The 14,252-nt window shown below is 41.6% G+C and overlaps 2 protein-coding genes across 2 annotated transcripts; both read right to left on the bottom strand.

The window, feature by feature from the left end:
* Positions 1–11,532: 11,532 nt before the first annotated feature.
* On the bottom strand, positions 11,533–12,654 carry LOC143351610 (uncharacterized). Its single transcript, XM_076783334.1, has 2 exons — positions 12,425–12,654; positions 11,533–11,958 (listed from the first exon to the last, which is right to left on the bottom strand). Exons 1-2 carry the CDS (start codon positions 12,602–12,604, stop codon positions 11,572–11,574), a joined length of 567 nt encoding a protein of 188 aa, XP_076639449.1. The 5' UTR covers positions 12,605–12,654; the 3' UTR covers positions 11,533–11,571.
* A 138-nt stretch (positions 12,655–12,792) lies between these two features.
* On the bottom strand, positions 12,793–13,479 carry LOC143348111 (uncharacterized). Its single transcript, XM_076777980.1, has 3 exons — positions 13,378–13,479; positions 13,006–13,196; positions 12,793–12,928 (listed from the first exon to the last, which is right to left on the bottom strand). Exons 1-3 carry the CDS (start codon positions 13,447–13,449, stop codon positions 12,793–12,795), a joined length of 399 nt encoding a protein of 132 aa, XP_076634095.1. The 5' UTR covers positions 13,450–13,479.
* Between the last annotated feature and the right edge of the window lie 773 nt (positions 13,480–14,252).

The following is a 14,252-nucleotide window of genomic DNA, read 5'->3' as shown; positions in this document are numbered from 1 at the left end:
CCACGAAGAACTGGTTCTACCATTGGAGGAGGCGAGCGCGCGCCGCGCGTGCCACTCGCGTGTGTCACGTGTCCCTACCGACGAGGTAACAGGTAAGCGGTGTGCCTGGAACCTCAGGTAAATACACTTCGCGTCTTGGTTACGGAGGTGCTCGTAAATCGCTGCGCACTGCAAATTATTGCGAAATTAACGGCGACGGGGATCGCGCACGTGCACCGACCGGAACAACCTCGGTGTTCAGAAAAATTAACAGTTCTGATTCTGCTCTTAATTATGTCCTCCCTTCGCGGGCCGCTGGGGACAAGATACATTTGCATTTCACTGCCATCGTTTGCGTTTCTTCCAAATATCTGGCCCAAAACGATCTCTTCAGATAAAAACGAAACTACGATAGTCGAAATCTTTCTCTACAGTTATTATCTAGGTTTTCTCTTTATCATCTATATTTTGAGTGTAAATGAATCCAAAGAAAAAATTTTGAAAAGATCGAAAAAATTTAACGAGTCACTTTCCGAATTTTGTTACCATCGTGTTATCTTTCCACGAAGAAGTTTTTAAGTTCGTTGAAACTTAGTTTGAGACCTAGTACTGTACGTCCAAGAGAAGTTGGCTAGCGAGAGGAATCTGTGTCTGATTGCTGCCCAGATTCCCACTCTGGTTTAGAGTTTGACGAAAGTGGGGATAGGTGCCTTACCACTTCTTGTGGGCGCGCTATACCATTAACGATCGCGAGGACTCTAACGTAGACGCCATCATCGTTTCTGGATCGAGTCGATCCTCGGAAGTCTCGCAAGGATTCGATGCAGTGCTACCGCGAATTCCTTCCTCTGATATTCCCAAAGCATCGCATGGATTCACCCGAGGCAGTTTCGCAGCGCTAGTCGATGGGCTTAGATTCCGGGACGTGATACTCGACGCGAGTGTCGCGACGTAGCGCGTAAATCGCGTCGTACGTTTCGCGATCGACGATCAGGAAATTAAGGTTTCGTTCATTCGTGATGGCGGCGTGTCACGCAGCCAGTTTGCCGGCGTGTAGGGTCGGCCGAGCCACATGGAGAACGCGTTCTCACAATTATTGCCGGTTTTATTGCGTAACCACGTTTCCCTGCGTGCGGGGAGCGCCCGGCTCGAAGGAATCGCATAAAATTAGCATTTCCATCGGCGTACGGTGCTTCCCACGGTGCTGTACGTGTGCACGTACGTATCGGGCTTAGCCTACGTGGAATAATAAGGAGCATCCACGATTGCGTTTATTCCTCGAACCCGAGAATCGGGGATCCGCGAGCAAGGTACTCGAAGATCGAGGGAATTCCGCATCCGTGTCAGCCGCGGCGTGCATCGCAACGTTTCGCGGATACACGCACGCATCTCTAATGGGTTTATGTCCGCCGGCAGATTAAAGGCTACCAGCCCTCGCAAAGTATCGTGCCCGGGTCTATAAATTCGCGCGAAACATTTTGCAGAATACAGAGTAGCGGCAGCCGCCGAACTCTTCTAGCGTGAGCTAGACGGATCGTTCGCACTGTAGATTTTTTGGTATTTTTTAAGGCGATAGGAACAAGCCACCGACTCCTCTTACAATCTCACAGGGGGCACAATTGAAGTTTTCAGGGTAGAATAGTGTGAATAACATTTCTAACAAGCTTGTAGCGTGGGGACATGACTATTTCTCAGTCTTTAAAAATTATCTACTATAAGAATAAAATTGAGATTCTAAACGTTTCGGACTTTTTTAAAAAATACCTACGATACGGAATTTTTATTTTCTGTCTTACCTGAATAACATCATTTTAATATAAATCAGGTGAAATTTTCAACGAAACGTGCTGCAAACTTTTGAGGCGCAGTGTACGTCGCTTAGCACCTGTGCCTCAGTTATTATGTCACGATATCGAAGAAGTTGTACAGCAATATTATTCCTATGCTCCAGTTAAAGTGTTCCGTTCGAATTTACGTCGTTCCGTAACAACTATTTGTTGCAAAGTGACACGTTAAGTACGCGAAATAACTGTTTCGCGATCGCGTAACGCTGAATCATCGCAGTTAAGCATCCGTGGCAGGAATCGGCACGCCGCAAATATGCGACGCGTGCTGGCGAACGCGTTAAAGTAAAAGAATTATAATACCTCGGCGATAAGTTGCGCCCAAGTCAGAAAATTTTGTTCGTCGTGGCAACGCTAGGAATACGCGTAAATCAACATCCACGCTCGAAGGACAGCGACTACCAACACGAAAACTCCGTTTGATTAATGCCCGGACGCTGTCGGTTTAATATCGCCAGAAAATTTCGACACGGAGATGGCCACGTGTTTATTAAAAATAAGGAGTCAGGCTGGTTCGTTTAGTGGTTTCGCTTTTAAGTTACAGGATCGAGATATCGGTTGGAAATGGGAGGGGAAGGCGCCTCCTGGGCCGGGAGTTTCGTAAAATAAACAGCGAATCGGTCCATGCTTCTAAGAATGTTTCCTCCGTTATGAATATTCATGAGGTCGAGGAGAGGCGGCTATAACGTGTCTCCCGTGGCCTCACGACAGTTTTATTCTTCTATAATAATAGCGTCCTGGCAGCACGAATCCCTGGCACGGTGTTCGTCGCCGCTTAAACATTTTATCGGATCATTTATATCTCATGAAGAGCCATAAAGACACGAGCGGAGGGGGATGTTTTGCATGAGAAGTGGCCGAAAATACATAGGAATTAATTAGACTGCCATAAATAGCGGTATCCAGGTTCTTTATGGGAACGCTTCGCCGATCTTTTCGGACGCTTCCCAACGGACACCGCGCGGAGGCGTGTTTGTTGAAAGAGGATTTTTGACACTTTGCGATGCAACGCGACGCGCGCTTAAATATATTTCAACGTCGTCGCGATCCAATGAATATATTAACGTTCCCCTCTTGTCGATTTCTTTTTGCGTACCGATTTCCTGGTCGACACGCAGAAACCGTACAATATCGTACAAGAATCCGTCGAGTCTCTTCTTTCGTTTATTCAGAAAGAAAACACCTTCGTTTTGTCGTCTACTAATTCGTCAGTCCCTACGTCGTTTTAAGATTGGCCTTAAATTTTGTTCACGTTGAAGTAGGTTGCACGAAGCAGCAACTTTGAATCGAATAATGTTGACTCCAATCACCGGAAACGGTGAAACTTTCATTGAAACTGTGGTTGACTACGAAGCAGCTTAGGGATTCAAAAGTTGATAATTTTATCATGGCCACTAGGTGTCTGTGGAGTTGTTTCTTTCGTTGTTACTTTGGATTGGATTATTAAAAGTATATTCAAACGTTAGGATTTAAGGCGCAAACATCTCGAGAGAATTTCAAACGAGAGTGCCAAGTGCTGAAATTTTAATACTACATTTCCAAGTGTTTTTGGTCTTTGAAGTGAGGATACCGGATTAGGATAGCATGACGCAGCAACAGTCGGTGCATGAATCCGGTTGGAAAGTCTGGATTCACGCAGGATTCGCAGGAGCATCGCGGAACAGATTCGATAGATAAGAAGCAGAAAGCGAGGATGGTTAAGAACGCTCTCGTTCAAGGTTCACTATTTTTTTTTTTACGCTTTGCCAGCGATCGCGGTTTCCTTCGTGGTCACCTTTGCCCCGCCATAAATGCATATTTCAGCGTTCGCCGCAGCTGAATTCCGCGAGCCAATCAATTTAATTGCAGCTTATCACGTACGGTGAAAAGGCTCACGTGAACGCACAATGCAGCTGCTGCTGCTGCCTACCTCGCGTCTTGAACAAAAATTCTTCTCTTAACGTTGTTAATTACAGACTACCGTTCGGGCACTTTCGTTATCGAGCCTTCGAATCGACTTCGTCGACCCAAATCAAAGCTGACGCCGAAGACCTTTTCCATCTATTTCGTTGGCCGTAAGCACGGTGAGATCTCCATCGACCGGGGGGGGGGGGGGGGGGGGGATCGATCGTGCTCGATCGTCGAAATCACCGTGACGGAGCTTTCTTGGGAAAGCAACGAGTCTGTCGAAATTTGCCTCGCTGTCTTTAATTACACGTTACGGCACTCTAAAGCACGCACCACGTTATTAAAACGTCAAACGATTCCTCGAAAGTTTTGCTTTTCTAAAGGGTAAATTGCCTGTTTTGCATATTTATTGAAGATCGCGATCGAGCGTCGCGTGGAAAACGAATCGATGATTGAAAAAAGAAACGAACGTCCTCGATCGGCTTAATGAATCCACCATTCACCTTACTTATATTGATTTTTCATCTTACTCGATGACAAAAGAAGGACAATACGAACAATTAAAGTTACGCAGCTTTTGCTGCACTGTAAGTACACGTTGTGAAAGTTGCGGTGGCGAAGTGATACGATTGCGTGGTTTGTAAATTGCAGGTCCTGGAATCGATTCTCGTTAAATAAAGTTTTTTTTTGTGGTTACATACGTGGCTCGTAAACATAAACATCGCGAACGAATCTACTCGTGAAAGTTAAATCAAACGAAGAATAACTATATCGGACAATGTCCAGAAAGGAAGATAAAAGTTTGGCAGAGAACGTAACGAAGCAAACATTTCCCACGAAAGGTAGAATATCAATGAGAAAAAATAAAATTTGGGCCTACGTTTAAATATATAGCAGACCCCGAACCAGTCGAGGGTCTCACGGTGCCTGAAAAGGTGTCTGTTCGTACAGGAGGTGGTCGACGGAATCTATCGGGCTGCTAAACAAACTGCGCGTTCCCAGTCTACTTCTTCTCCGCGGCTACTGCCCGCGGCGATCAAGCAACGTGTCATTATAGCAGTGTAAAAGGGAGCATCGATAAGGAAGGTGTTGAGAGCGCGAACGAGATACGCGCTGTCTCGGAGATACCAACGATTGCGAGGTGTTAACGCGGCACAGCGTTATGAATAGGCGTTCCATCGAGAGGAAACGAAACAGTAGGCGTTCGTAACACACGGTTTCCTTTATCGACTAGGTACAAATCATCGGGATACGTTCTGCCGTACGTGCAGGTTGCCCAGGATCTAGAGATGATCTCGTTTGATTCGAAGATGCTGGCTGCTACGCTACAGATGCCAACATAGTGTCTGGGCTATGATTATTTCAATGCTAGCAATCACGTAATGTGCTCGAGATGCAGAAATAGTAGTCTCGTGCATGAACGTTCGATGTACTCTTAGACGGTAATTAACTATTTTGATTTCTATCGTGGATGCTGTTTTTAGAATTTATTCGAAGCAATTGGTCGAGTCCGTTATATTCGTTAAAATTTATTCGATGCGAAGTTTGTTAGATTCGTCTATTTGCTTGGTAACATACGAAGAGTTTCATCTGCTATGCAGGGTGTTCGGCCACCCCTGAGAAAAATTTTAATGGGAGATTCTAGAGGCCAAAATAAGACGAAAATCAAGAATACCAATTTGTTGATGGAGGCTTCGTTAAAAAGTTATTAACAATTAAATTAAAAAATTTCAAATCGTTCTAAAAAAATTATTTCCGATTGCAAGGGTCGATTATAATCATTTTTTATCAATAGATATACCCCGGAAATGCTACCCAGTTTGGAGAAAAAAATTCGAGAAGGTGTGAAATCTTTCAACAAAATTAAAAAACTTTAAATCGTTCTAAAAAAATTATTTTTGATTGCAGGGATCAATTATAATCATTTTTGGTCAACAGACATACCCTCGAAATCCTAACCATTTTCGAGAAAAAAATTTCTTACCGAAAATATAATTTCTGGCCAGAAATGTCTGCCCGAAATTTCATGCGAATCTTTAAAACGTCATAACTTCTGAACGGATTGGACGATTTTAATGTTTAAAAAAGCAAACTACGCGTATTTTGGTGGAGAATATGTAGAAATTGCAAAAATATTCGAAAAGTTGGTCCTTGACCCCGCAAAATGAGAAAAACCCCATAAAAATGGTCCAATTTTCAAACAGCCATAACTCCTACAATTGTGAATATATTTCAATGAAACTTTTTTCTGAAGTAGGGCTCATGGGTACCTACAAAAAAGTATTAGACAACTTTTCTGTAGGGTGTCAAACAAAATTACTAATAATCAAAAACGAATTTTTAAGAAAAATCGACAGGGGGTAGTGCCTAAATTTTTCGGCGAAATTGAAAAGTTTCAAATCGTTCTGGAAAAATTATTTTCGGTTGCAGGGGTCAATTATAATCATTTTCGGTGAATAGACATACTCCCGAAATCTTACCCACTTTCGAGAAAAAAATTCAGTATTGGCGGAACTTTAAACGTTAATAACTTCTTAACGAAGCCACCATCAACAAATTGGTATTCTTGATTTTTGTCTTATTTTGGCCTCTAGAATCTCCCATTAAAATTTTTCCCGGGGGTGGTCGAACACCCTGTATGTAAAATACGGTGAAATTATGTACCTCACGTACGACAATTTCGCCAGCCGCGTCTTTTCGCTAATCTTATTCTAAACTAATTTAAAATTCTTCTCGTGGGTAGTAATTTATTCTAGACGTTTGATAGTTTCAAAAATGCTGTAAATGCTTAGCAACATTGTGTTCGGCTACTTAAGTATATGGGGACAATGAAAATCCATCATTTTCTGAATTTTCTGGATCGTGAATATCCTTTGTCAGACTTAATTGCGACGTAATTATGGGCTTTCGAATCTACTTTAGAATCTCTTAAGATTTCGTCCAGTGCTTCTCAACTATTTTTATATCACGACATTTTTACGATTAACAGTGTTCGACTATAAATGTTTTTTAAAATGGCAGTTTTTTCGCAAAGGAAATCTTTTTCATAATTTATTACAATTTTTTTCTCGACGCGTCGTTGCGACGCACCTGTTGGCAAACACTGGCCTAGTTTACTATGGGTCGAATCGAATGAAAACAATCGCCAAGGAACCACCAACGGGGCGGCGTTTTGCGCGGGTCGCGAAGCGTGGAATTAACCGGTGCATCCCCTTTTCTAAAACTAATACGTAATTATCTCACCGTCGGTTATTTGGTAATTTTCATTCCGGCGGCTCTTTTTCCACCGACAGGTACGGGCCACGCCGATAACCGATATTTACATGGCAGGTGATATCAATTATCGTTCGAGAGGCGCCGCTGCCCTAGGGGCCGAAATTGCAGCCGGGCTAAGGCTTTGGCCCCCGCTGGCTTCCCTAACAATTTACTCGATTCGCGCCTTCGCCGACTTTTTTTGCGAGCTTCTCTAGCCCCCTCGACCTGCTCGGTGAATCATGGTCGCTCGGTCGATTGAATGGACGCTGACGAAAAAGGAGCCACGGTCCCTCGATATTCATTTTTGGGACCGATTAATTCCTACGGCGCTATGGAATGTTGCCCGAGGCTCCGATAGGGCTATGAGAAATAAATCCCTTCGATATTCGTCTAAAAAAATATCGTTCCTTCGAAATACACGACTCTTCGCTAATTTTTCTTACATATTTTAAATATAAAATATTTAAATAATATTAAAATATTATATATTTTCTTACATATTTTAAATATAAAATATGTAAGAAAATATATAAGAATATAAGAAGTCCCATATTCTGGACGAAACGATTAAATACGATACAAATACAAAGGTCGACTGATAACTAAGATCCTATAAAATATGTTTGAGATTAGAGAAATTAATGAAAATTTTGAAATAATCAAAAGTCTCAAGATGCTCAATTGAAATTGTACAAAAGGTGTAACGTCATACTCATGATGAATGACACTGTTATACAAAATACTATCCAAAATTAAAAAATTCGCACATTCAGAGTATTCGAGGGTATCAAATACAGATTAGTAATTTATTTATATCCCCATTATTCGCACAATTATTGGAGATCTTAGTCACTTAATCAACCCTCGTATATTATCATTTTTCGAACTACGCTTAGACCATTATCTTTCTCATATCGATTTTCAATTTGACAAGCATCTTTCGCACGAACAATTTTGCTGTTAAACTTTGTATCATCTCGAGATTTTTGAACGATAAATTCTTCTAAAATTTGCCGGGCTGTCACCCGCGAAAGCGGGCCCGATCGCAACACCCACGCGTTTCCAGGGAACAAGAACGATAGGTCTCTTCTTATTTTTTTCGAACGGATTGGGCGTGACGCACCCACCGTTGCAGTCGAGGCAAACTGTGACTCGATAAGCACCGTGATGGTCGCCCAGGGCAAAAGCAAATAATAACTCGGCTAAGAGAGGGCCCGTTGGTTAGCAGCGACGGGTCCCAAGCGTCGAGGCAATCTCGCCTTATTTCGTGGCGACTATCGCAATTTTCAGAACGGTTGTCTCATCACGAAACCAGGCTCCGGCATGGACGCGGCGAATTACAGGGCGCCCGACACCCCGTCGTATTACGGTGTTGGTTTTCGAGCCTTTTGTGTTAAAAAGACACGTGTAATCATCTTACCCCCGTCGATGGGTTTCCGGACGGACGAAGCCCCAGGTTGCGCCAAACTAGCGTTTACCGAATCCTGGCTGCTCCTATTCTTCACCCATTTTTTGTTACACCCTCTCTTTTTACCTGTTCTGACTCCTCTTGTCTTCTTTTTCATTGATTCGCTACACGGTTGTGCCGAGGGCTGCAATCGGCGACGCGAGCCTCGGTGAAACGATTTTTTGCTACCTGAAAACTGTTCAACTTTGCATGCGAATCGCGTAGATCGTGCATTTCGATAACAGGTGCCAAGGTGGGCCCGAAATTGTAGGTCCGGCCGTCTGGACTATCGATCGCGTGATCTACATGCGTTGTTTCGTTTCTTTCATTTAACCACATACGAGACAAAATTTCAGCTTCCTCCTACAATGTGTTTGTTTAGCAGCGTATGGCTTGCCCAACCGTTCATTCTCGATTCGAAAGTTTTACGGATGAATTCTTACCAACCATGTATGGGATCTTTCTACACATTTCAAATATAAGCCGTAGATTGTAGGGGTAATAGCTTACAAGATAATTAATAAAAGAAAACAGTTTCGAACGAATAAATCAAGACAAAAACATTTGAGACAACCAAACTGGATTTTTCGAGGGTTGTAAATCGGTGGACAAAAATGTCCTAGCGGGTGCTAAAAGGGTTAAAAAGAATGGGGGAAATTTTCGTCGCGACGCACGGTCGCAGGTGTCTGAAATCGGTGTCAACGAACTCGTCGCTCGTGTTTCCGACGCTTTAAGCGCGGTTTACTTTATGATTTATAGGATTCATCTTTTGATGCCGGCGCGGGGGATAAATGGAAGAGGGTGTGAAATGTCCAGGGCCGTCGAAATTCCGCGTTCGTATGCGCGCGCATCGGCGTTTCGTCCTTCCCAAATTTGCCACGCTTTTTCCCTCCTCAAGTATGTTTTTGAAAGATGCGATTTGTTTTTGCCGCGCAAATTGGTTGTCCCCCGAAACGTCTTCTGCGATAGGTTGACGTATGCGAGGCTTCGACGGTTGTGTGTCGCGGGGAAGAAAAAGAGGCTCGTTCGTCCAAAGAGCCGTGAGCGCAGCGAGGTAGAAAAGGGTGGCACGAAGTGGCAAAAAGGCACAGAGCTCCGCCGCAAATTCGTTTCTGGACAAACTGGCAGCTGGGTCCCGCGGTGATCACGGGTCCGTATTAATGGCGGCATAGGGAACGTGTCATTACAGTCTGCGTCCCTGGGAAAAAGTATTTGTTCATTAATATTAATAAGAGCATTTGAATCGCTAAGCTGATGATACGATACGAGCGGAGACGTTGCTGCGTCTCGACAGATCATTTAAAAGGATCTTTTATTTTACGGAATTCTCATGGAGATTAGGTCGAAAATGCAAAACATCTCGAGAAGCTGCGATTCCGTAACGGGAGCAGATTATCGTGTCCACGAGCATCCTTCAACAACACCACTAAATTAAAGTAGCGTCGACGTTCGTTTTGAATGTGAGATACACGTAGGCCGTTACACAAAATTTAAAACCAATTTAATATTTCGTAGGACGTCCTTCTTCACGGTACAGCTTCTCTTAATTGATTAGAAATTACTCGTGTTTAATTACTCACAAGGGACCCGAAAACCAGTTAACCCTTTCGCTTTACCGAATCGTGGCCGACAAATTCGCCATTAACATCCCGGCCTCTAATTATAAAAATCGCGTAGGCGTTACTTTGGCGCCGTAAGCCTTCATCAATCACCCGTCAATCTACGTTCGGAAACCGGTGTTTCTTCCAGATTGTCTGATCTTTGTCTAGAAAGGCAGACTGTGGTTACCAAGGAGTAGGTAATCTCTCAACTTGCAATTATCCTTTACTATTTGAAAGGTTTATCTTCTCCTCGGATCGTGTTGAACCGCCACTTGTGGACCTATAAGTCTATTGAAACTAAAATTACACGAATCGACTGAGTTCTAAATACACCCTTTCTGTTTGAAAAATCGGGAAAGCGTATTTAAAATAACGCGGTAGCGTTACAAACACTATCGATCAATGGAACGGGTTTCGTTAGAAAATCGAGGTTGAAACTTTTGAGATAGGCAGCGTTTGCAGACGCTTTTATGGTTGGTAAAAGAAAAGCATGAGTCCCCTAGCTGTTGCGGTTTAGCGCAATTTGCAGCAAACTGTCGGTATTTTGCGTTGCGCCCGCGGTCCGGCATGATGAATCGAGCAGAAGTGCTGCCAGTGTCCAGTCGATTAAAATCTTAGGACGCAGCCGTGCACGAAATCACGGCGATAAATCATTAAAAAGAGAAAATCGATCTTCACGCCCATTTCTGCGAGGAATCTGAACATGGATCGCCACGGTGCCTCGCGGCCACGCTTTGGGCCCAAATTCGTCCGCGATCAAACAACAAGCCGGAGCTTAACAATTTTCGCCTCCCGACGCTCCCATTCCTGCATCGCGTTGCAGCTTCGGGAATGTAACGTGTACAAACGGGAAGGGGGGAGAGGGAAAAAACGACGAAAACGATCATCATCCAGAGCACCGCCTGCGGTCGATTCACCCACGTCGAGAGCACGATCGACTTTCGAAAGTCCGCGTATGATTGAGCACGATGCAACTTCATCGACGAAATACAAAAAATCGTATAATGGGTCGGGTGAACATTTCGTAAAGTCGTTCCCTCGAATATCGAATTGATATAACGTAATTGTACGTTTGTTTAAAACAAAAGAAGACATAAAATTGATGCATAAATACTAGAAAGTTCTATACGATACAAGAATATTTTTTAATACTTATTAGAAAGATAACAAATATGAAAAAGAGGCTACATTTTCAGCTTAAATATATACGCGAAATTGTCTCAATAGTGGACAAAATATTTATACTTATAAACGTTTGTTTGGATATTAAAATTTAGATTTACAGTACAATTTTCATTTAAAAAGTATAACCATTCTTCTCAATCTTGGGACTTTTTAACATAACTTAGAGGATAAAAGTAGTCCAAACTCGCTCTTAGTATATCGTAAAAATCGAATTTTATTATCAATCCTTGAAAATTAATTTAAAAGAGTAAAATAAATATTAAAATTCGTTAAATAACAATAGTTCCTTTTTCTGGAATTTTCTTAAATATAACTCGGAAATGACTTTGCCAAGGTAGAATAGAATCGTTTTACTTGTCGTACCCTTGAATCGCTAAGTTTTCTTTTTGCCTGCTGCAATGTTTGATATGCTTTGTACGCGAGTGGCTTTTCGAGTTTTCGAGACAGTGTTGTTGTCTAGAGGTGATTTCTTGTCACTTGTTGACGCTGTTGTACTTGAGGGTTCCGTCGATGATACTTTCGACGATCTTACTGTCAACGAAGTACCGGTAGTGCTCTTGCGTTTCGTAGTCCCATTTCTATTTGTTGCCGATGTCATTTTTAATTTTGAAGACGTGGGTGTGCCAGGAATCCCTGTTGTGGATCTTCGGAACTTTGGTGGAGGTATTTGTCTTATTAGTGCCGTTGAACGGCTCAAATTAGGACCAGCACCGACGGAGGACAGACGTCGAATAGGTTTCATCGTCTGCGGATGCTCTTCCTGTGGAATTGAGATTTCTTAGTTTTAAAGATACACGAAGTAATTTACGTAAATAAGTAAAAAATCAAATCAAATCAAATTAACAATTCGATAAAAATGTTGGACAATGCTCCACCAGTTGTAGCATTTAAAATTTTTTCTTTATTCAGGACCATTGATAGATTGCGATGACATATTATTCATTATTAAAAAATGAACTATCTGTATTTTTTTTTGTCATTTCAAAATAGACTTTTAATAAAAGTTGATCGACGCTGAGCGTTATAAATATTCAACAAGATTACGTACGCTTATTAGATTCAAAATGCTTCTCAATAATTGAAATCTGTACAGTAGTTTAAATTTGAAACTCGAGAGTAAGTGTCATTGTAATTTAATATTGAAATTGAATCAGATCTGTAGAAATTTGGTTATAATTGAACCAATAACAGGAACGTATCGAAAGTTTAGAAATGGATTTCTTAACCTTATTTGAGTTATTAATTTGCATCACAATGTTCGCCGCGTGATTACACAGTTCCAGCATGTCGTGTATGACTTTCTTTAGATCATGAATTTTTGGCTTATTTTTTGGTGCAGTATTGCTTGGTCTTTCGTTCGCGACGCCATTCGCTGCGTCCCTTTCAGGTTGCTCGTGATTGAACATGTCCGTTCCGTTTATGGAGCTAATGTAAATGGATGGACTGGATCGTGAGATTAACTGGATATAACAAAAAAATATTTATATTATAACAGTGTGATTAAATTATCAAATTAGTCTTTCTAATAACAAAAAGTAGCTAGAACAAAATCAAATAACGTCATGGTAGTAACCATAACGTTACTTAAACGTAATCAGACCTTCTTTCTTTCGAGTATGAATTTACTTGCCTTGCTTCTAGCGATCCTCATCTGCGATACCGATAACTCGGGAGTAGGAGTTGAAATATTTGAGTCGAATGAAAACGACAGAGTGTCCAGCAAACTGTATCTAAAATCGTTACGATAAAGCAAAAGTTAAAATCACAAATTACACCACGTTAAGAATTTCAAGAACAAATTCACGACCTTGTTAGACTTGCATTAATGTCCTCGTGGTTTATTTTCGAAACCATAGGTGCAGTTGGAGTACAAACAGCGATTTCGGACGAAGGTGTTTTTATCGAAGAATAATTAATTATTCGCAGATCTTGTCCCATCATCATTTGAATCACATCTTGTATATCGTTTAATATTTGCGCATTCGTTAACGGTTCATCCTACAAGCATATTCCAACTTTATTAATTTTTAATCGCACTTGGTCGCCCGATTTACAGTTACAATTTCTTTAAATTTTATAATCACTAACGGCAAAAGAATGTTTTCTCAAAACTACACAGCTATTTAGAATATCACTTATTTCAGTATTTTTACGATTTTGCATTCAACGTATACTTTACTTTCAAAGATATAGGCCTCTGCCAGCGATTAACCAGATCCGTAAATTCTTTCGAAAAAGTCAGAGCGCTCATTCTGATCCAAATATCTTGCTCTTTCACGACAATTCTTAACCGAACTGACTCGAAATATGTGATCGATTGGTGACATCGAAAAGTCCTTATTACGTATGATGTTTACATGAGTCGCGTAGATGTGACGCTAGGATCCCCGGAACAACAACACTTTTGTCGCGAGAATACCTTTGAATGTTAAATTTTACGAAGCAAACAAGAGTGGAAACGAAGAAACGGTAGAAAATTTGAAACCCTGTATGTTCAACTGTATTTGTACGAGCCTACGCTGTTGATTCGTGTTTCCAACCCATTTTCGCTACTGGCTCCTGCTGTGGCTAATTCTTGCCTGTTTCTCGAGTGTATAGAATTACTCCAAGTTAACACAGATTGATATTTACCTTCTTAAATGAGCAGTTAAAATTGTTTTTGATGGAACGATTCAAGCATCCGTATATCAAACTCTATGAAAGAGTTCTTCGAACAGACAAATATCAAAAATTTATTATTTAGCGAGCAATATCACCAGATTTGAATGCCACAAAATTTTTTTACTATTGTTAAACGTTGTACACATCGAAAGCAATGGTAGTATATTGCTTCAACAATTTGAAAAAATCATTTCTGAACTCACTTTCTGAAAGATAAGTAGCTCGTGTTTTCTTCACACTAATCGAACATTCTTTTCATCGTTTCTGAGGACTTTAATTAAATTTCGTCTTCAAAATGGCTGCGTTGAGCCTCGTAGGGTAACAGGATCGGACGTTCAGGACCGTTTACTATCTTTAAAGTCATTAAGCGGCGAAAGTCGAACGTCGAAGACA

Source organism: Colletes latitarsis, chromosome 2 (assembly GCF_051014445.1).
Source record: "Colletes latitarsis isolate SP2378_abdomen chromosome 2, iyColLati1, whole genome shotgun sequence".
NCBI classification, from domain to species: domain Eukaryota; kingdom Metazoa; phylum Arthropoda; class Insecta; order Hymenoptera; family Colletidae; genus Colletes; species Colletes latitarsis.
This window is presented reverse-complemented; position numbering and strand designations above follow the sequence as displayed.

What these genes read in the sequence shown, in the direction of transcription:
- LOC143348111 (XM_076777980.1), bottom strand. Translation starts at nt 13,449, where the DNA reads ATGAGCGCTCTGACTTTTTCGAAAGAATTTACGGATCTGGTTAATCGC. An exon ending in AGAGGCCTATATCTTTGAAA is followed by an intron (nt 13,197 to 13,377) that starts GTAAAGTATACG and finishes ATATGCTTGTAG; the next exon opens with GATGAACCGTTAACGAATGC. An exon ending in ATTAATGCAAGTCTAACAAG is followed by an intron (nt 12,929 to 13,005) that starts GTCGTGAATTTG and finishes TAACGATTTTAG; the next exon opens with ATACAGTTTGCTGGACACTC.
- LOC143351610 (XM_076783334.1), bottom strand. Translation starts at nt 12,604, where the DNA reads ATGTTCAATCACGAGCAACCTGAAAGGGACGCAGCGAATGGCGTCGCG. An exon ending in AAATTAATAACTCAAATAAG is followed by an intron (nt 11,959 to 12,424) that starts GTTAAGAAATCC and finishes TCAATTCCACAG; the next exon opens with GAAGAGCATCCGCAGACGAT.